Consider the following 22,563-nt stretch of genomic DNA (forward strand, 5'->3'; position numbering starts at 1 on the left):
TCCCCTAGACTTTGTGCTGGTGCGCCCGGAGTTCGCACCTTAAGGGGGGGGTTATGTCACGTTCCTGACCTGTTTTTCCTTTTTCTTGTGTTTATTTAGTTGGTCAGGGCGTGAGTTGGGGTGGGTTGTCGAGGTGGGTTTTTCGTGTTGGGTTGATTGTGTTTGGCCTGGTATGATTCTCAATCAGAGACAGCTGTTAATCGTTGTCCCTGATTGAGAATCATAATTAGGCAGCCTGTGATTCATGTGATGGCTGTGGGTGGTTGTATCGCGTGTCTGCATTCGTGCCACACGGGACTGTTTGTCAATTGTTTCATGGTGTTCTTTTGTTTCGTGTTCAGTTTCGATTTAATAAATAATCATGGACACTAATCACTCCGCATATTGGTCTGATCCTTCTCGCCTCTCCTCCTCGTCCGAGGAGGAGGATTACGACGATCGTTACACCTTCATGGTTGAATTGCTGCAAAGAAACCACTACTAAAGGACACCAATAAGAAGAAGAGCTTTTCTTGGGCCAAGAAAAATGAGCAATGGACCAGACCCCTGGAAATCTGTCCTTTCGTCTAATGAGCCCAAATTTAGATTTTTTGGTTCCAACCGCTGTGTCTTTGTGAGACGCAGAGTAGGTGAACGGATCTCCGCATCTGTGGTTCCCACCGTGAAGCATGGAGGAGGAGGTGTGATGGTGTGGGGGTGCTTTGCTGGTGAAACTGTCTGTGATTTATTTAGAATTCAAGATACACCTAACCAGCATGTCTACCACAGCATTCTGCAGCAATACGCCATCCCATCTGGCTCTTAGTGGGACTATCATTTGTTTTTCAACAGGAAAATGACCAAACACACCTCCAGGTTGTGTAAGGGCTATTTGACTAAGGAGAGTGATGGAGTGCTGTATCAGATGGCCTGGCCTCCACAATCCCCCGACCTCAGCCCAATTGAGATGGTTTGGGATGAGTTGGACCGCAGAATGAAGGAAAAACAGCCAACAAGTGCTCAGCATATGTGGGAACTCCTTCAAGACGGTTTTAAAAGCATTCCAGGTGAAGCTGGTTGAGAGAATGCCAACGAGTGTGCAAAGCTGTCAGCAAAGCAAAGGGTGGCTACTTTGGAAAATATTAAATATATTTAGATTTGTTTAACACTTTTTTGGTTACTACATTATTTCATATGTGTTATTTCATAGTTTTGATGTCTTCACTATTATTCTACAATGTAGAAAATAGTTGAAAAAAATAAAACCCCTTGAATTAGTGGGTGTGTCCAAACTTTTGACTTTTAACTATATCTCTTTAATGCTAAGTGCCAAGCAGAGACACACACAGTCTTTGGTATGACTCGGCCAGGGATCAAACTCCCAACCTCAGGGCAGACACTCAAACCACAAAACCACTAAGTCGGTCGCCTTATGTAGTTAAGCCTGGAATCAATCAGAACGTTCCGGATTGCGTTATAGAAATGTAAAGGTTAAAACATATGCGGCGTTTACCGTAAACGCCGTCTCTGCAAGCGCGGGCTCACCGCCTTTCAATTTCAATCACTCAGTAACGCTGAACTTCTGCGACACGAATTGACCAGAGTTGGCCGCCATCCACATAGTAGATGTTTTGTTTGGCGACGTTGGAGGTGTAACGGTATGAGCGGTGTCACAAACTACTCCCTTCTTTATCATCCCTACTGGGTTAGACGTTCATAGCAGTGTAGTACACTATAGTAGTTTAGTACACTATAGTAGTTTAGTACACTATAGTAGTTTAGTACACTATAGTAGTTTAGTACACTATAGTAGTTTAGTACACTATAGCAGTTTAGTACACTATAGTAGTTTAGTACACTATAGTAGTTTAGTACACTATAGTAGTTTAGTACACTATAGTAGTTTAGTACACTATAGTAGTTTAGTACACTATAGTAGTTTAGTACACTATAGTAGTTTAGTACACTATAGTAGTTTAGTACACTATAGCAGTTTAGTACACTATAGTAGTTTAGTACACTATAGTAGTTTAGTACACTATAGTAGTTTAGTACACTATAGTAGTTTAGTACACTATAGTAGTTTAGTACACTATAGCAGTTTAGTGTACTATAACAGTTTTGTACACTATAGTAGTTTAGTACACTATAAAAGTTTAGTACACTATAACAGTGTAGTACACTATAGTAGTTTAGTACACTATAGTAGTTTAGTACACTATAACAGTTTAGTACACTATAGTAGTTTAGTACACTATAATAGTTTAGTACACTATAGTAGTTTAGTACACTATAGTAGTACACTATAACAGTTTAGTACACTATAGCAGAGGTCTATAGTTATGACACTGAGGGGAGATGCTGCTGAGGATTTGAAGACTGTGAGGAAGTGAAGACTGTGAGGAAGTGAAGACTGTGAGGAAGTGAAGACTGTGAGGAAGTGAAGACTGAGAGAAAGTGAAGACTGAGAGAAAGTGAAGACTGATAGGAAGTGAAGACTGAGAGGAAGTGAAGACTGTGGGGAAGTGAAGACTGAGAGGAAGTGAAGACTGAGGAAGTGAAGACTGAGAAGAAGTGAATACCGAGAGGAAGTGAAGACTGAGAGGAAGTGAAGTCTGTGAGGAAGTGAAGACTGTGAGGAAGTGAAGACTGAGAGGAAGTGAAGACTGAGAGGAAGTGAAGACTGAGAGGAAGGGACGACTGTGAGGAAGTGAAGACTGAGGAAGTGAAGACTGAGAGGAAGTGAAGTCTGTGAGGAAGTGAAGTCTGTGAGGAAGTGAAGACTGTGAGGAAGTGAAGACTGTGAGGAAGTGAAGACTGTGAGGAAGTGAAGACTGTGAGGAAGTGAAGACTGAGTGGAAGTGAATACTGAGAGGAAGTGAAGCCTGAGAGGAAGTGAAGACTGTGAGGAAGTGAAGACTGTGAGGAAGTGAAGACTGAGAGGAAGTGAAGACTGAGAGGAAGTGAAGACTGTGAGGAAGTGAATTCTGAGAGGAAGTGAAGACTGAGCGGAAGTGAAGACTGTGAGGAAGTGAAGACTGAGAGGAAGTGAAGACTGAGCGGAAGTGAAGACTGCGAGGAAGTGAAGACTGAGCGGAAGTGAAGACTGTGAGGAAGTGAAGACTGTGAGGAAGTGAATTCTGAGAGGAAGTGAAGACTGAGAGGAAGTGAAGACTGAGAGGAAGTGAAGACTGTCGTCCTCCAGCTAACATTAGAGCTTAAGACAATGACTCCGAGTTCATCCCAATCGGCACCATATTCCCTATATAGTGCACTACTTTAACCGGGGTCACTAGGGAATAGGTTGCCAACTGATTGGCTTCTCCCCCTTCTACCGGCATCAGACAATGACTCTAAATATGATTCATTCTTTCAAATTCCTCCACGGCAGCCGCCGCTCTGTCTATCCCTTTTTTCAAAAGGTAAATTGAACATTTGCATTAATTCATGAAAATAATTCTGCATAAATCATATTACATCTACGGGGGGGAATGGAACGTGGAGGATGAGGAGGATGTTCTGCTTCGTAATGACGTCGGAGCTCCAAATACCGATGTGACATTTGATTACAGATAAAAACAGCCTTAGTAATGTCATGTTGACTATATGTGTAAGAGCTGTCGCTCTCCTCATCCTCGGAAGAGGTGAGGAGAGAAGGATCTTCTGACCAAAATGCGGAGTCCGGGAAATATGCCATCTTTATTTATTAATAACGATGAAGATGGTAACACGAAACAAAACAAAACACTTTCAAAACTACAAAATAACAAAACGACGTAGAACGAAAACCTGAACATAAACTTACATAACTGAAACGTAAACTCACGAACAGGCAACAGACGACATCGAAACAAAACGAACAGCCAAACAGTCCCGTTTGTGAATATACATCGAATAACGACACGAAGACATCACAGGAGACAATCACCCACAAACACACAGTGATAATGCCCTACCTAAATATGACTCTTGATTAGAGGAAAATGCAAACCACCTGCCTCTAATCAAGAGCCATACCAGGCAAACCAAAACCAACATAGAAACGAATAACATAGACTGCCCACCCAAAACACATGCCCTGACCATAAACACATAAAAACAACATAAAACAGGTCAGGACTGTTACAGTACCCCCCCCTCAAGATGCGCACGCCGGGCGCACAAGCACAAAGTCCAGGGGAGGGTCCGGGTGGGCAGTTGACCACGGTGGTGGTTCCGGCTCAGGACGCTGTCCCCTTACCACCTTAGTCACTCCCCTCTTCTGTCTACCCCTTCTAATGACCACCCTAAAACCACTTTCCCCTAAATAAACGGCCAACACCAGAACAAGGGGCAGCACCGGGACAAGGGGCAGCACCGGGACAAGGGGCAGCACCGGGACAAGGGGCAGCACCAGGATAAGGACCAGCACCGGAATAAGGGGCAGCACCGGGACAAGGGGCAGCACCGGGACAAGGGGCAGCACCGGGACAAGGGGCAGCACCGGGACAAGGGGCAGCACCGGGACAAGGGGCAGCACCGGGACAAGGGGCAGCACCGGGACAAGGGGCAGCACCGGGACAAGGGGCAACACCGGGACAAGGGGCAGATCCCGGCTGAAAGACTCTGGCAGGTCCTGTTTGGACGGCTCTGGCAGGTCCATGCTGGCTGACGGCTCTCTACGCTCATGGCAGGCTGACGGCTCTTGACGCTCATGGCAGGCTGACGGCTCTCGACGCTCATGGCAGGCTGACGGCTCTCGACGCTCATGGCAGGCTGACGGCTCTCGACGCTCATGGCGCTCTGACGGCTCTGGCTGCTCATGGCTCACTGACGGCTCTGGCTGCTCATGGCTCTTTGACGGCTCTGGCTGCTCATGGCTCACTGACGGCTCTGGCTGCTCATGGCTCGCTGGCGGCTCTGGCAGATCCTGTCTGGTTGGCGGCTCTGGCAGATCCTGTCTGGTTGGCGGCTCTGGCAGATCCTGTCTGGTTGGCGGCTCTGGCAGATCCTGTCTGGTTGGCGGCTCTGGCAGATCCTGTCTGGTTGGCGGCTCTGGCAGATCCTGTCTGGTTGGCGGCTCTGGCAGATCCTGTCTGGCTGACGGCTCTAGCGGCTCCTGTCTGGCTGACGGCTCTAGCGGCTCCTGTCTGGCGGATGGCTCTGTAGGCTCATGGCAGACGGGCGGCTTTGCAGGCTCATGGCAGACGGGCGGCTTTGCAGGCTCATGGCAGACGGATGGCTCAGACGGCGCTGGGGAGACGGATGGCTTAGATGGCGCTGGAGAGACGGATGGCTCAGATGGCGCTGGGGAGACGGATGGCTCAGATGGCGCTGGGGAGACGGATGGCTCAGATGGCGCTGGGGAGACAGATAGCTCTGTAGGGAGGAGAAGGAGAGACAGCCTGGTGCGTGGTCTAGGCACCGGCTGCGCTGGAGAGGAGGAAACAGCAGGAGAGAGAACCCGGAGAGACAGCCTGGTACGGGGGGCTGCCACCGGAGGACTGGTACATGGAGGTGGCACCGGATATACCGGACCGTGAAGGAGGACACGTGCTCTTGAGCACCGAGCCTCCCCAACCCCACCAGGTTGAATGAACCCCGTAGCCCTGCCAGTGCGGCGAGGTGGAATAGCCCGCACTGGGCTATGCAGGCGAACCGGGGACACCACCTGTAAGGCTGGTGCCATGTACACCGGCCCGAGGAGACGTACTGGAGACCAGCTACGTTGGGCCGGCTTCATGGCACCCGGCTCGATGCCCAACCTAGCCCTCCCAGTGCGGCAAGGTGGAATAGCCCGCACTGGGCTAAGCACGCGTACTGGGGACACCGTGCGCTCTACCGCATAACACGGTGTCTTACCAATACGACGCCTTCTACCTCCACGGTAAGCACGGGGAGTTTGCTCGGGTATCTTACCCGGCTTTGCCACACTCCTCGTGTGCCCCCCCCCAAGAAATTTTTTGGTCTGACTCACCGGCTCCCAACCGCGTCGTCTCGCTGCCTCCTCATACCAGCGCCGCTCAGCCTTCGCTGCTTCCAATTCCTCCTTTGGACGGCGATATTCCCCTGGTTGAGCCCAAGGTCCTCTACCGTCCAAGATCTCCTCCCAAGTCCAGAAGTTCTTATTGCTCCGTCGAGCATTCCCATACCGCTTGGTCACTGTTTGTTGATGGGTGATTCTGTCACGATCGTGTGGTGGATTGACGGACCAAAATGCAGCTTTTGGAAAATAAGCCATCTTCTTTATTAAACAAAACACGAAGATGAACACGACACAAAGACTCTATACACTTTCAAAACTACAAAATAACAAAACGACGTAGAACGAAAACCTGAACATAAACTTACATAACTGAAACGTAAACTCACGAACAGGCAACAGACGACATCGAAACAAAACGAACAGCCAAACAGTCCCGTTTGTGAATATACATCGAATAACGACACGAAGACATCACAGGAGACAATCACCCACAAACACACAGTGATAATGCCCTACCTAAATATGACTCTTGATTAGAGGAAAATGCAAACCACCTGCCTCTAATCAAGAGCCATACCAGGCAAACCAAAACCAACATAGAAACGAATAACATAGACTGCCCACCCAAAACACATGCCCTGACCATAAACACATAAAAACAACATAAAACAGGTCAGGACTGTTACAATATGATATATGATATAGGTTCCAAACAGCCTTAGTAATGTCATGATGACTATATGATATATGATATAGGTTCCAAACAGCCTTAGTAATGTCATGATGACTATATGATATATGATATAGGTTCCAAACAGCCTTAGTAATGTCATGATGACTATATGATATATTATATAGGTTCAAAACAGCCTTAGTAATGTCATGATGACTCTATGATATATTATATAGGTTCAAAACAATGTCTTGGTGACTAAATAATATATGATATAGGTTCAAAACAGCCTTAGTAATGTCTTGGTGAATATATGATGAGAGTTGCTATTAAGTTAATGTGTAGCCGGGTCACTGCACAGCAGAAATATATATTGTGGGGAGAATAGGGCTGCATCCCAAATGGCAGTAGTGCACTATATAGGGAATAGGGCTCTGGTCTATAGTAGTGCACTATAATAGGGAGTAGGGCCCTGGTCTATAGTAGTGCACTATATAGGGAATAGGGCTCTGGTCTATAGTAGTGCACTATAATAGGGAGTAGGGCCCTGGTCTATAGTAGTGCACTATATAGGGGATATATAGGGAATAGGGCTCTGATAAACATTACAATAGAAGAGATAGGATTATTATGGTGCTTTTCCCCTAAGAGTAAATTCACTTTACATGGAATTAGAGGGAGAAGGAAGAGAGGAGAGGAGAGGAGAAGAGAGGAGGAGGAGAAGAGAGGAGAGGAGAGGAGAGGAGAGGAAAAGAGAGGAGGGGGAGAGGAGAAGAGAGGAGGGGAGAGGAGAGGAGAGGAGAAGAGAAGAGGGGGAGAGGAGAGGAGAGGAGAAGAGAGGAGAAGAGAGGAGAGGAAAAGAGAGGAGGGGGAGAGGAGAAGAGAGGAGGGGGAGAGGAGAAGAGAGGAGGAGGAGAGGAAAAGAGAGGAGAGGGAGAGGAGAAGAGAGGAGAGGAGAGGAAAAGAGAGGAGAGGAGTGGAGAGGAGAGGAGAAGAGAGGAGAGGAGAGGAGACAAGAATAGAGGAGAGGAAAAGAGGAGGGGGAGAGGAGGGGGAGAGGAGAAGAGAGGAGGGGGAGAGGAGAAGAGAGGAGGAGGAGAGGAGAGAAGAATAGAGGAGAGGAAAAGAGAAGAGAGGAGGGGGAGAGGAGAAGAGAGGAGAGAAGAATAGAGGAGAGGAAAAGAGAAGAGGAGAGGAGAGGAGTGGAGAGGAGAAGAGAGGAGGAGGAGAGGAGAGGAGAGGAGGAGGAGAGGAGAGAAGAATAGAGGAGAGGAAAAGAGGAGGGGAGAGGAGGGGGAGAGGAGAAGAGAGGAGGGGGAGAGGAGAAGAGAGGAGGAGGAGAAGAGAGGAGAGAAGAATAGAGGAGAGGAAAAGAGAAGAGGAGAGGAGAGGAGTGGAGAGGAGAAGAGAGGAGGAGGAGATGAGAGGAGAGGAGAGGAGAAGTGCTCTGTTCTTACCTGCTCTTCATTTCTGAATGGGACGTCTACCAGACTAGTACTGTCTCCTAGGAGACTGAGATCCAGCTCACTGGGGCCTGCAGACAGACAGACAGACCATTACTTAAAAAATATCTACACATTCTGGTCCGGACTGAATACCGGGATTAGTTGACTCTTTGAAACGGGTGTGTTAGTGCAGGACTAGAACCAAAGCCTGCACACCCAGCAGTTCTACAGTGCTAAGGTCTGACTCTGTAGTTGGTGATTCACTGCATCATGACCCAGATGCAGATTTCAAGGAAGCAGCCTGACAGGCTTGTTGTATGACGCACAGTAGTACGACTACACCACTGTCTATAGTATCAGTATTATGACTACACCACTGTCTATAGTATCAGTAGTATGACTACACCACTGTCTATAGTATCAGTATTATGACTACACCACTGTCTATAGTATCAGTATTATGACTACACCACTGTCTATAGTATCAGTATTATGACTACACCACTGTCTATAGTATCAGTATTATGACTACACCACTGTCTATAGTATCAGTATTATGACTACACCACTGTCTATAGTATCAGTATTATGACTACACCACTGTCTATAGTATCAGTATTATGACTACACCACTGTCTATAGTATCAGTATTATGACTACACCACTGTCTATAGTATCAGTATTATGACTACACCACTGTCTATAGTATCAGTATTTAGACTACACCACTGTCTATAGTATCAGTATTATGACTACACCACTGTCTATAGTATCAGTATTATAACTACACCACTGTCTATAGTATCAGTATTATGACTACACCACTGTCTATAGTATCAGTATTATAACTACACCACTGTCTATAGTATCAGTATTATAACTACACCACTGTCTATAGTATCAGTATTATGACTACACCACTGTCTATAGTATCAGTATTATGACTACACCACTGTCTATAGTATCAGTATTATGACTACACCACTGTCTATAGTATCAGTATTATGACTACACCACTGTCTATAGTATCAGTATTATGACTACACCACTGTCTATAGTATCAGTATTATAACTACACCACTGTCTATAGTATCAGTATTATAACTACACCACTGTCTATAGTATCAGTATTATGACTACACCACTGTCTATAGTATCAGTATTATGACTACACCACTGTCTATAGTATCAGTATTATGACTACACCACTGTCTATAGTATCAGTATTATGACTACACCACTGTCTATAGTATCAGTATTATGACTACACCACTGTCTATAGTATCAGTATTATGACTACACCACTGTCTATAGTATCAGTATTATGACTACACCACTGTCTATAGTATCAGTATTATAACTACACCACTGTCTATAGTATCAGTATTATGACTACACCACTGTCTATAGTATCAGTATTATAACTACACCACTGTCTATAGTATCAGTATTATGACTACACCACTGTCTATTGTCATATTGACTATATCTGGAAGTCTACCCTATTTCCTATGCCCTACATAGGACACTACTTTTGCCCAGAGCCCAATAGTGCCACATAATACCACCAAAGAAGTATGCTAAGAAGTGTGCTAAGAAGTGTGCTAAGTAGTGTGCTAAGAAGTGTGCTAAGTAGTGTGCTAAGAAGTGTGCTAAGTAGTGTGCTGTGTAGTTTGCTAAGTAGTGTGCTAAGTAGTGTGCTAAGTAGGGTGCTAAGAAGTGTGCTAAGTAGTGTGCTAAGAAGTGTGCTAAGTAGTGTGCTAAGTAGTGTGCTAAGTAGTGTGCTAAGAATTGTGCTAAGAAGTGTGCTAAGTAGTGTGCTAAGTAGTGTGCTAAGTAGTGTGCTAAGTAGTGTCATTAAAAAGAAAGGAATGTAATGCCAGTCCCTAATACATATGATTTAATTATTTATATTTTCATTATTTAACCTTTATTTAACTAGGCAAGTCAGTTAAGAACAAATTCTTTATTTACAATGACGGCCTACCAAAATGCAAAAGGCCTCCTGCCTTTTGCATCCTGCCTGGGATTAAAAATAAATAAATAGATAAAATATAAATATAGGACAAAACACACATCACGACAAGAGAGACAACACAACACGACATAAAGAGAGACCTAAGACCACAACACAGCAAGGCAGCAACACATGACAACAACATGGTAGCAACACAACATGTGCAAGGAAAACAACTACTTCAAGGTCTCAGAGCAAGGAAAACAACTACTTCAAGGTCTCAGAGCAAGGAAAACAACTACTTCAAGGTCTCAGAGCGAGGAAAACAACTACTTCAAGGTCTCAGAGCGAGGAAAACAACTACTTCAAGGTCTCAGAGCAAGGAAAACAACTACTTCAAGGTCTCAGAGCAAGGAAAACAACTACTTCAAGGTCTCAGAGCGAGGAAAACAACTACTTCAAGGTCTCAGAGCGAGGAAAACAACTACTTCAAGGTCTCAGAGCGAGGAAAACAACTACTTCAAGGTCTCAGAGCGAGGAAAACAACTACTTCAAGGTCTCAGAGCGAGGAAAACAACTACTTCAAGGTCTCAGAGCGAGTGACGTCACCGACTGACAGAGGTGGAAAGAGTACTGAAATATCCCACTACTGTAGAGGCACTGTTACTTTAATTACATTTTACTGCAGTAGAGGTACTGTTACTTTAATGACATTTTACTGCAGTAGAGGTACTGTTACTTTAATGACATTTTACTGCTGTAGAGGTACTGTTACTTTAATGACATTTTACTGCAGTAGAGGTACTGTTACTTTAATGACATTTTACTACTGTAGAGGTACTGTTACTTTAATGACATTTTACTGATGTAGAGGTAAAATGACTGACTTTGGACTCTACAAGGTGTTGAAAGCGTTCCACAGGGATCCTGGCACCATGTTGACTCCAATGGCTTCCCACAGTTGTGACAAGTTGGCTGGATGTCCTTTTGGGTGGTGGATCATTACTGATACACACTGGGAAACTGTTGAGTCTGGAAAACCCAGCAGCGTTGCAGTTCTTGAAACAAACCGGTGTGCCTGGCACCTACCACCATACCCCGTTCAAAGGCACCCAAATGTTTTGTCTTGCCCGTTCACCCTCTGAATGGCACACAAGCAACAATTGTCTCAAAATCCATCTGTAACCCCGTCTCCTTCCCTTCGTCTACGCTGATTGAAGTGGATTTAACAAGTGACATCCATAAGGGATTATAACTTTGACCTGGATTCACCTGGTCAGTCTTATGTCATGGCAGGTGTTCTTAATGTTTTGTACGCTCATGTGTATAGCCTAAGCACACTAACATTTTGCACTTTTAGCCAGAGATTTATTTAATAATAGCGCATCGTTCAAGATGGATGGAGGGATGTGGTGTTTTGAGCAGCTGCTAATAGAGCCTGTTTATGTCCGGTTGTGTTCCAAATGGCACCCTACTCCCCATGTGGCCTTGGTCAAAAGCAGTGCACTACGTAGGGAATAGGGTGCCATTTGAGACGAAGTCCAGGCTGTTTTTTTGAACAGCTGCTCATCGGAGGCTGTTATTAGTGGAATATTGACTGTTATAAAAGAAGGCTTTTAGAGAATTAAAATGGTGGAACGTTGTGGAATCTAATGCCATTCGGCCATATGTTGTGTCCAGGAGCACATTTGAAATCAGATGGTACACTACACCTTAAAGTGGACTACTTTTGGCCAGAGCAACATAATGTCACAACAGCAGTACACTATAAATATAGCCTACTAAATATAGCCTACTCCTATAAACATAGTCTACTCCTATAAATATAGTCTACTCCTATAAATATAGTCTACTCCTATAAACATAGTCTACTCCTATAAATATAGTCTACTCCTATAAACATAGTCTACTCCTATAAATATAGTCTACTCCTATAAATATAGTCTACTCCTATAAATATAGTCTACTCCTATAAACATAGTCTACTCCTATAAACATAGTCTACTCCTATAAATATAGTCTACTCCTATAAATATAGTCTACTCCTATAAATATAGTCTACTCCTATAAATATAGTCTACTCCTATAAACATAGTCTACTCCTATAAATATAGTCTACTCCTATAAATATAGTCTACTCCTATAAATATAGTCTACTCCTATAAATATAGTCTACTCCTATAAATATAGTCTACTCCTATAAACATAGTCTACTCCTATAAATATAGTCTACTCCTATAAACATAGTCTACTCCTATAAATATAGTCTACTCCTATAAATATAGTCTACTCCTATAAATATAGTCTACTCCTATAAATATAGTCTACTCCTATAAACATAGTCTACTCCTATAAACATAGTCTACTCCTATAATAATGGTATAAGGTAGACTATATTATGGCTGATCGTTTAGACTAGACCATTGGCAGTGCATGTAGGATATAATCAAGCCGCTCTCATTGTTAAAATAACTGAAGATGATGTGAATGTTAATTGACTGTGTATAATAAATCATCATTATTAAAGGAAAGGAACATGAAGTGGACCGTTGTATATATATATCTATACATGTATATATCATGGTAGACATTTTCAAATGGATCTTGTACTTGATGTGATGGACACATTTTTTTATTTGCAGAACGAATCACTTCTGCATCTTCTGGACGAATCGGACTGATGAATTGTAATTCTCACGTAGTCAGGCCCGGGAACATTTTTACATGTTAAGCTAGTTTTGTTTTTTGTTGAAGAGGTTTTTTTGTTGATTTGATCACTCTGTTGTCAACAGAGAATTTCCCTGCGCAAAAGGGAAATGCAAATGATACTGTGTTGGAGGCTTAATGAGGTTTCTAGGGGTTTGTGGTTTCCACTTTAAAATGATAGACTTGACTTGCCCTAATGAAGAACGTGTTAACCCCTACTGAGTTGTCTATTAATTATTATCCACATAATGTTTCTCATTTCCTGTTTCAGCAGGATTATTATCCTGTTGTGAGGGGCGGGGTCGAATTATGAATGCAGATCAGTATGTAGCACCCTCGTTATTGGTTAACATCTGGCCTATCCTCGTTATGGTGGTTATTGGTTAACATCTGGACTATCCTCGTTATTGGTTAACGTCTGGTCTATCCTCGTTATTGGTTAACGTCTGGTCTATCCTCGTTATTGGTTAATATCTGGCCTATCCTCGTTATTGGTTAACATCTGGCCTATCCTCGTTATTGGTTAACATCTGGTCTATCCTCGTTATTGGTTAACATCTGGTCTATCCTCGTTATTGGTTAACATCTGGACTATCCTCGTTATTGGTTAACATCTGGCCTATCCTCGTAATGGTGGTTATTGGTTAACGTCTGGCCTATCCTCGTTATTGGTTAACATCTGGCCTATCCTCGTTATTGGTTAACATCTGGTCTATCCTCGTTATTGGTTAACATCTGGCCTATCCTCGTTATTGGTTAATATCTGGCCTATCCTCGTTACTGGTTAATATCTGGCCTATCCTCGTTATGGTGGTTATTGGTTAATATCTGGTCTATCCTCGTTATTGGTTAACATCTGGTCTATCCTCGTTATTGGTTAACATCTGGTCTATCCTCGTTATTGGTTAACATCTGGCCTATCCTCGTTATGGTGGTTATTGGTTAACATCTGGCCTATCCTCGTAATGGTGGTTATTGGTTAACGTCTGGCCTATCCTCGTTATTGGTTAACATCTGGTCTATCCTCGTTATTGGTTAACATCTGGTCTATCCTTGTTATTGGTTAACATCTGGTCTATCCTCGTTATTGGTTAACATCTGGTCTATCCTCGTTATTGGTTAACATCTGGCCTATCCTCGTTATTGGTTAACGTCTGGCCTATCCTCGTTATGGTGGTTATTGGTTAACATCTGGTCTATCCTCGTTATTGGTTAACATCTGGCCTATCCTCGTTATGGTGGTTATTGGTTAACATCTGGCCTATCCTCGTTATTGGTTAACATCTGGCCTATCCTCGTTATTGGTTAACATCTGGTCTATCCTCGTTATTGGTTAACATCTGGTTAACATCTGGCCTATCCTCGTTATTGGTTAACATCTGGCCTATCCTCGTTATTGGTTAACATCTGGCTTATCCTCGTTATTGGTTAATATCTGGTCTATCCTCGTTATTGGTTAATATCTGGTCTATCCTCGTTATTGGTTAACATCTGGACTATCCTCGTTATTGGTTAACATCTGGCCTATCCTCGTTATTGGTTAATATCTGGTCTATCCTCGTTATTGGTTAACATCTGGACTATCCTCGTTATGGTGGTTATTGGTTTCTGTGTTATTGTTTTGTTGATATTGAGTGTCATGGCTGGTTTCTGTGTTATTGTTTTGTTGATATTGAGTGTCATGGCTGGTTTCTGTGTTATTGTTTTGTTGATATTGAGTGTCATGGCTGGCTTCTGTGTTATTGTTTTGTTGATATTGAGTGTCATGGCTGGTTTCAGTGTTATTGTTTTGTTGATATTGAGTGCCATGGCTGGTTTCTGTGTTATTGTTTTGTTGATATTGAGTGTCATGGCTGGTTTCTGTGTTATTGTTTTGTTGATATTGAGTGTCATGGCTGGTTTCTGTGTTATTGTTTTGTTGATATTGAGTGTCATGGCTGGCTTCTGTGTTATTGTTTTGTTGATATTGAGTGTCATGGCTGGTTTCTGTGTTATTGTTTTGTTGATATTGAGTGCCATGGCTGGTTTCTGTGTTATTGTTTTGTTGATATTGAGTGCCATGGCTGGTTTCTGTGTTATTGTTTTGTTGATATTTAGTGTCACAAGATATATAGTATCAGAAGAATATTCTTGCAACATCCCAGACAACTCCCATAACTTGATTAAATGTACTGGGAACCTTTAAAGAACGTAGACCAGGTGTTCTGTCAACATTCGTACAATCATTATACGAATATCCTGTGCAACCTAACTTAAACATTTTATGAAAGTCATCACAAGTGAGCACATTTTGTGTTTTGGGAACCTATTTCTTGTAATTTACCCACACTGTTCCCACAACCTAATTAAAACCTTTAAATAATTCAGTAAGTCTGTTTTGTCAACATTCTTGCAACATAAAAGGGATGTTTTGTGTACCCTGATACAAACATTATTTGAATGTCAGCACAACTGGACAGTTTTGGGAACCTATTTCTTGTCTCCACAATGTTCCCACAACCTAAAGAAACATGCTGGGAACCTTTAATAACCTTTTTGGGCTAGGGGGCAGTATTTTGACGTCCGGATGAAAAGCGTGCCCAAAGTAAACTGCCTGCTACTCAGGCCCAGAAGCTAGGATATGCATATAATTGGTAGATTTGGATAGAAAACACTAAAGTTTCTAAAACTGTTAAACCTGTTGTGGCTGCAGGGTGAATATTGAAAAAACTGGAAAATATGTGCACATTTTCAAACGGCCTCTTAAGAAATTTTTTATTTTACAATATGCATATATTTACTACTGTTGGATAGATAACAGTCTATAGTTTCTAAAAAGGTTTGAATTATTTCTCTAAGTCGAACAGAAATATTTTTACAGCCATTTTCCCAGCCGAATTGAGATTTCCAAAATGCGATGTGTCTCTTTAAGACCTTGTCTATAAAAGATCATTACACTTAGGACCGTAGAAACACGTCACACGCCTTCATCAGGGTGTAATGCGGAAGTGAGAATTGAAAGGAGTCGAATATCTCGTCCATGGACTGAATACCACACCTTCTTGTGAGACCTGCGCAGTTAAAAAAAAATTCCGGGCGCGAAACAGAATTTGGTCTCGGCTACTGGAAGAAGGTCGATAACGGTGAATATGATCTCTGACTTCGATATTATTTGATACATGTCACAAAATCATCCTAAAGTATGTTTTTAAAAAAACTTTAATTATATTATTGCAATTTATTCTGGACTTTAGACGTGATGTTTTGGAAGAATGTTTTGAAGACAGAAAGTTTAGCGCCGCATAGCCGTGGTGCTTGCTAACCAAAGAGGGAAATATTTCGTTCTGGAACCCAACTAAAGACTGTACTGGACATTGGACCCCGTTACAACATTCTGATGGAAGATCAACAAAGATAAGGACCCAATTTGGGATGCTTTTTCATATATCTGTCGAACTGTTGTATGCTAACTGTGCTAACTGTGCTAGGCTAGCGCTTGACTTATGCTAGTGCTGCCTTATGCTAGCTTATGTTGTTAGCTAATATAACGATATATTGTGTTTTCGCTGTAAAACACTTCAAAAATCGGAAATATTGGCTTTATTCACACGATATCTGTCTTTCATTAGCTATCCACCATATGTTTTTCTGAAATGTTTTATGAGGTGTAATTAGTAGTCGACGTTGGTGTATGTATTTTCTCTGGCTACTCCCGTCTGGATTCAGACTGTAGCTATGTGGTAGCATTTATGGTGATGATTTATAGCTAAAATATGCACTTTTTATGAACAAAACATAGATTTATTGTGTAACATGTTATATGACTGTCATCTGAGGTAGTTTTTTCTGGGTTCTTTAGGTTGGTTTTAGTTTATTTCGGTTGGCTTGTGCATGCTACTTGAATCATAATTCATACATCATAATTATATTCATACGTGTCTGTCCACTTTTGTATTTGGTGGTGAGCTAACATAAATATATGTGGTGTTTTCTCTGTAAAACATTAAAAAAATCGGACATGTTGGCTGGATTGACAAGATGTTTATCTTTCAAATGCTGTATTGGACTTGTTAATGTGTGAAAGTTAAATATTTAAAAAAAATAGATTTTGAATTTCGCGCCCTGCAGCTGTTGTCATTTTCGTTCCGACGTCGGGCTTGCAGCCCAAACAGGTTAAAATAATGTCTGTGAGTATAACAGAACTGATATGGCAGGTGAAACCCCGAGGACAAACCATAAAAAAAAAGGTTCAGCCTACCACTGTTTCCAATGGCTGTCATGTTTAATTTGAAGGGGAAACCTCCCAGATTGCAGTTCCTAGGGCTTCCACTAGATGACAACAGTCTTTAGAAAGAGTTTCAGGCTTGTTTTTGGAAGAATTTGCTAGAATTTGTCGTCTAAGTGGCTCCCATTTTGGCTGTAGTGTTTTCATGCGCGTGGATGAGAACGCGTTCTTTGTTGTTTATCTCCGGTAAAGACAATAACGATTCTCCGTCTTAAATTGTATTGTTTATTTACGTATTAGGGTACCTGAGGTTTGATTATAAATGTTGATTGACTTGTTTGGAAAAGTTTATTAGTAACGTTTGGAATTCATTTTGTATGTATTTTGAAGAAGGGAAATGGCTGGATTACTGAATGAAGCGCGCCAGCTAAACTACGTTTTTATGGATATAAAGAAGGACATTATCGAACAAAAGGACCATTTGTGATGTAACTGGGAGCTTTTGGAGTACCAACAGAAGAAGATCTTCAAAGGTAAGGTATTTATCGCTATTTCTGACTTTCGTGGCGCACCTGCCTGGTTGAAAAATGTTTTTAATGCTTTTGTCTGCTGGGCGCTGTCCTCAGATGATCGCATGGTTTCGCCGTAAAGCCTTTTTGAAATCTGACACAGCGGTTGGATTAACAAGAAGTTACCCTTTTCTGATGTATAATACTTGGATTTTCATGAATGTTAAATATGACTATTTCTGTCATTTGAATTTCGCGCTCTGCAATTTCACCGGATGTTGTCGAGGTGGGTTGCTGGCACCACGCCCCGCCACGCCATAAAGAACAGACTAAATATGTTCTGGGAATGTTCTTGTAACATCAGGTGAATGTTTTCTTTGCACCATAAAATAAACATTGTAGAATCATCCATACAATTTTCAAGCATGAACTGCTCGTTTCAAGTCCTGCCACAACATCTCAATTGGGTTTAGGTCTGGACATTGACTAGGTTGAGTGTGATGTCTTTCAGAGTCCTGGAAAATGTGACTGTCACTTTGTAGAGGTGAACCTGTTAATAGAGGCTTTCCAAATGGTTACATTTACCCGCCGTATGGTGGCAGGGTGGAAGTATTTTCGTGGTAGCAGGTTGGAGATAACCAATCTTGAGTTGGGAATGAGGAAGAGGCTTTTTTTCAATCACTCCCCTGAGTGCTGGGCCCCAAGGTCATCTGTGCCGGTGTGAATGATGATGTGGCTGGGAGGCCCTTGTCGATCCTTACACAGCAGCTCCAGGTCGCGTCGACTGTTTCGGCACCAGAGTTTTAGCCACTTTGTGTTTCAGAAAAGTGTTTCTTCTCATCAATGTATTTCCCATTTTATAATCTATGAGAAGCACAGTCTCTGGCTTTTGTCTGTCTTCAGTGGGTATCGGAGGGTTGACAGGGGGGCAGCTGTACCATGTGTTCCTCTGTTAGCTGTGTGGTCCTCTGTTAGCTGGGCTGTGTGGTCCTCTGTTAGCTGGGCTGTGTGTTCCTCTGTTAGCTGGGCTGTGTGTTCCTCTGTTAGCTGGGCTGTGTGTTCCTCTGTTAGTTGTGTGTTCCTCTGTTAGCTGGGCTGTGTGTTCCTCTGTTAGCTGGGCTGTGTGTTCCTCTGTTAGCTGGGCTGTGTGTTCCTCTGTTAGCTGGGCTGTGTGTTCCTCTGTTAGCTGGGCTGTGTGTTCCTCTGTTAGCTGGGCTGTGTGGTCCTCTGTTAGCTGTGTGTTCCTCTGTTAGCTGGGCTGTGTGTTCCTCTGTTAGCTGGGCTGTGTGTTCCTCTGTTAGCTGTGTGTTCCTCTGTTAGCTGGGCTGTGTGTTCCTCTGTTAGCTGGGCTCTGTGTTCCTCTGTTAGCTGGGCTGTGTGTTCCTCTGTTAGCTGTGTGTTCCTCTGTTAGCTGGGCTCTGTGTTCCTCTGTTAGCTGTGTGTTCCTCTGTTAGCTGTGTGTTCCTCTGTTAGCTGGGCTGTGTGGTCCTCTGTTAGCTGTGTGTTCCTCTGTTAGCTGTGTGTTCCTCTGTTAGCTGTGTGGTCCTCTGTTAGCTGGGCTGTGTGTTCCTCTGTTAGCTGGGCTGTGTGTTCCTCTGTTAGCTGTGTGTTCCTCTGTTAGCTGGGCTGTGTGTGTTCCTCTGTTAGCTGGGCTGTGTGTGTTCCTCTGTTAGCTGGGCTGTGTGGTCCTCTGTTAGCTGGGCTGTGTGTTCCTCTGTTAGCTGGGCTGTGTGTTCCTCTGTTAGCTGGGCTGTGTGTTCCTCTGTTAGCTGGGCTATGTGTTCCTCTGTTAGCTGGGCTGTGTGTTCCTCTGTTAGCTGGGCTGTGTGTTCCTCTGTTAGCTGTGTGTTCCTCTGTTAGCTGGGCTGTGTGTGTTCCTCTGTTAGCTGGGCTGTGTATGTTCCTCTGTTAGCTGGGCTGTGTGTTCCCCTGTTAGCTGGGCTGTGTGTTCCTCTGTTAGCTGTGTGTTCCTCTGTTAGCTGGGCTGTATGTTCCTCTGTTAGCTGGGCTGTGTGTTCCTCTGTTAGCTGGGCTGTGTGTTCCTCTGTTAGCTGTGTGGTCCTCTGTTAGCTGTGTGTTCCTCTGTTAGCTGGGCTGTGTGGTCCTCTGTTAGCTGGGCTGTGTGTTCCTCTGTTAGCTGGGCTGTGTGTTCCACTGTTAGCTGGGCGGTGTGTTCCTCTGTTAGCTGGGCTGTGTGTTCCTATGTTAGCTGGGCTGTGTGTTCCTCTGTTAGCTGGGCTGTGTGGTCCTCTGTTAGCTGGGCTGTGTGGTCCTCTGTTAGCTGGGCTGTGTGTTCCTCTGTTAGCTGGGCTGTGTGTTCCTCTGTTAGCTGGGCTGTGTGTTCCTCTGTTAGCTGTGTGTTCCTCTGTTAGCTGGGCTCTGTGTTCCTCTGTTAGCTGTGTGTTCCTCTGTTAGCTGTGTGTTCCTCTGTTAGCTGGGCTGTGTGGTCCTCTGTTAGCTGTGTGTTCCTCTGTTAGCTGGGCTGTGTGTTCCTCTGTTAGCTGTGTGGTCCTCTGTTAGCTGGGCTGTGTGTTCCTCTGTTAGCTGGGCTGTGTGTTCCTCTGTTAGCTGAGCTGTGTGTTCCTCTGTTAGCTGGGCTGTGTGTTCCTCTGTTAGCTGGGCTGTGTGTTCCTCTGTTAGCTGGGCTGTGTGTTCCTCTGTTAGCTGGGCTGTGTGGTCCTCTGTTAGCTGGGCTGTGTGTTCCTCTGTTAGCTGGGCCGTGTGTTCCTCTGTTAGCTGGGCTGTGTGGTCCTCTGTTAGCTGGGCCGTGTGTTCCTCTGTTAGCTGGGCTGTGTGGTCCTCTGTTAGCTGGGCTGTGTGTTCCTCTGTTAGCTGGGCCGTGTGTTCCTCTGTTAGCTGGGCTGTGTGGTCCTCTGTTAGCTGGGCTGTGTGTTCCTCTGTTAGCTGGGCCGTGTGTTCCTCTGTTAGCTGTGTGTTCCTCTGTTAGCTGTGTGTTCCTCTGTTAGCTGGGCCGTGTGTTCCTCTGTTAGCTGGGCTGTGTGGTCCTCTGTTAGCTGTGTGTTCCTCTGTTAGCTGTGTGTTCCTCTGTTAGCTGTGTGGTCCTCTGTTAGCTGGGCTGTGTGTTCCTCTGTTAGCTGGGCTGTGTGTTCCTCTGTTAGCTGTGTGTTCCTCTGTTAGCTGGGCTGTGTGTGTTCCTCTGTTAGCTGGGCTGTGTGTGTTCCTCTGTTAGCTGGGCTGTGTGGTCCTCTGTTAGCTGGGCTGTGTGTTCCTCTGTTAGCTGGGCTGTGTGTTCCTCTGTTAGCTGGGCTGTGTGTTCCTCTGTTAGCTGGGCTATGTGTTCCTCTGTTAGCTGGGCTGTGTGTTCCTCTGTTAGCTGGGCTGTGTGTTCCTCTGTTAGCTGTGTGTTCCTCTGTTAGCTGGGCTGTGTGTGTTCCTCTGTTAGCTGGGCTGTGTATGTTCCTCTGTTAGCTGGGCTGTGTGTTCCCCTGTTAGCTGGGCTGTGTGTTCCTCTGTTAGCTGTGTGTTCCTCTGTTAGCTGGGCTGTATGTTCCTCTGTTAGCTGGGCTGTGTGGTCCTCTGTTAGCTGGGCTGTGTGTTCCTCTGTTAGCTGTGTGGTCCTCTGTTAGCTGTGTGTTCCTCTGTTAGCTGGGCTGTGTGGTCCTCTGTTAGCTGGGCTGTGTGTTCCTCTGTTAGCTGGGCTGTGTGTTCCACTGTTAGCTGGGCGGTGTGTTCCTCTGTTAGCTGGGCTGTGTGTTCCTATGTTAGCTGGGCTGTGTGTTCCTCTGTTAGCTGGGCTGTGTGGTCCTCTGTTAGCTGGGCTGTGTGGTCCTCTGTTAGCTGGGCTGTGTGTTCCTCTGTTAGCTGGGCTGTGTGTTCCTCTGTTAGCTGGGCTGTGTGTTCCTCTGTTAGCTGTGTGTTCCTCTGTTAGCTGGGCTCTGTGTTCCTCTGTTAGCTGTGTGTTCCTCTGTTAGCTGTGTGTTCCTCTGTTAGCTGGGCTGTGTGGTCCTCTGTTAGCTGTGTGTTCCTCTGTTAGCTGGGCTGTGTGTTCCTCTGTTAGCTGTGTGGTCCTCTGTTAGCTGGGCTGTGTGTTCCTCTGTTAGCTGGGCTGTGTGTTCCTCTGTTAGCTGAGCTGTGTGTTCCTCTGTTAGCTGGGCTGTGTGTTCCTCTGTTAGCTGGGCTGTGTGTTCCTCTGTTAGCTGGGCCGTGTGTTCCTCTGTTAGCTGGGCTGTGTGGTCCTCTGTTAGCTGGGCCGTGTGTTCCTCTGTTAGCTGGGCTGTGTGGTCCTCTGTTAGCTGGGCTGTGTGTTCCTCTGTTAGCTGGGCCGTGTGTTCCTCTGTTAGCTGGGCTGTGTGGTCCTCTGTTAGCTGGGCTGTGTGTTCCTCTGTTAGCTGGGCCGTGTGTTCCTCTGTTAGCTGTGTGTTCCTCTGTTAGCTGTGTGTTCCTCTGTTAGCTGGGCCGTGTGTTCCTCTGTTAGCTGGGCTGTGTGTTCCTCTGTTAGCTGGGCTGTGTGTTCCTCTGTTAGCTGGGCCGTGTGTTCCTCTGTTAGCTGGGCCGTGTGTTCCTCTGTTAGCTGGGCTGTGTGTTCCTCTGTTAGCTGGGCCGTGTGTTCCTCTGTTAGCTGGGCTCTGTGTTCCTCTGTTAGCTGGGCTGTGTGTTCCTCTGTTAGCTGGGCCGTGTGTTCCTCTGTTAGCTGGGCTGTGTGTTCCTCTGTTAGCTGGGCCGTGTGTTCCTCTGTTAGCTGGGCTCTGTGTTCCTCTGTTAGCTGGGCTGTGTGGTCCTCTGTTAGCTGGGCTGTGTGTTCCTCTGTTAGCTGGGCTGTGTGGTCCTCTGTTAGCTGGGCTGTGTGTTCCTCTGTTAGCTGGGCCGTGTGTACCTCTGTTAGCTGGCCTGTGTGTTCCTCTCCCTCCTTTTAACAATCAGCGAATAGTGTCTTTGGACTGTCCTTGAGAAGCTAATTGTTTTGTCCTTATTCCATCCAGTGTTGTTTTTCATATTTAAAGGGTACTATTCTGTGATGACTTCTGCACAGGGGAAGCCATGTCACAGGGGGTGGGGCTGTGATGCTCTGCTGCCATTGGTGGGCTCAAGGGCTTTCACACCTCTCACTTCACACCCCTGTCCTGTCCTAGCAGGCTTGGTAGTTTAGTAGCCTTGAGTCAGCGTC

At 44.7% G+C, this 22,563-nt stretch overlaps 1 protein-coding gene across 1 annotated transcript in view; it reads right to left on the reverse strand.

Annotated features, from left to right (window-relative positions):
- Positions 1 to 22,563, reverse strand: part of ak5 (adenylate kinase 5) — a 230,521-nt gene that overhangs the window by 88,597 nt on the left and 119,361 nt on the right. The window contains exon 8 of the mRNA XM_055882419.1: positions 8,075 to 8,151. Coding sequence (XP_055738394.1) covers positions 8,075 to 8,151 — 77 coding nt within the window. The remainder of the gene's footprint in view (positions 1 to 8,074; positions 8,152 to 22,563) is intronic.

This window comes from Salvelinus fontinalis, chromosome 26 (genome assembly GCF_029448725.1).
Source record: "Salvelinus fontinalis isolate EN_2023a chromosome 26, ASM2944872v1, whole genome shotgun sequence".
NCBI classification, from domain to species: Eukaryota; Metazoa; Chordata; class Actinopteri; order Salmoniformes; family Salmonidae; genus Salvelinus; species Salvelinus fontinalis.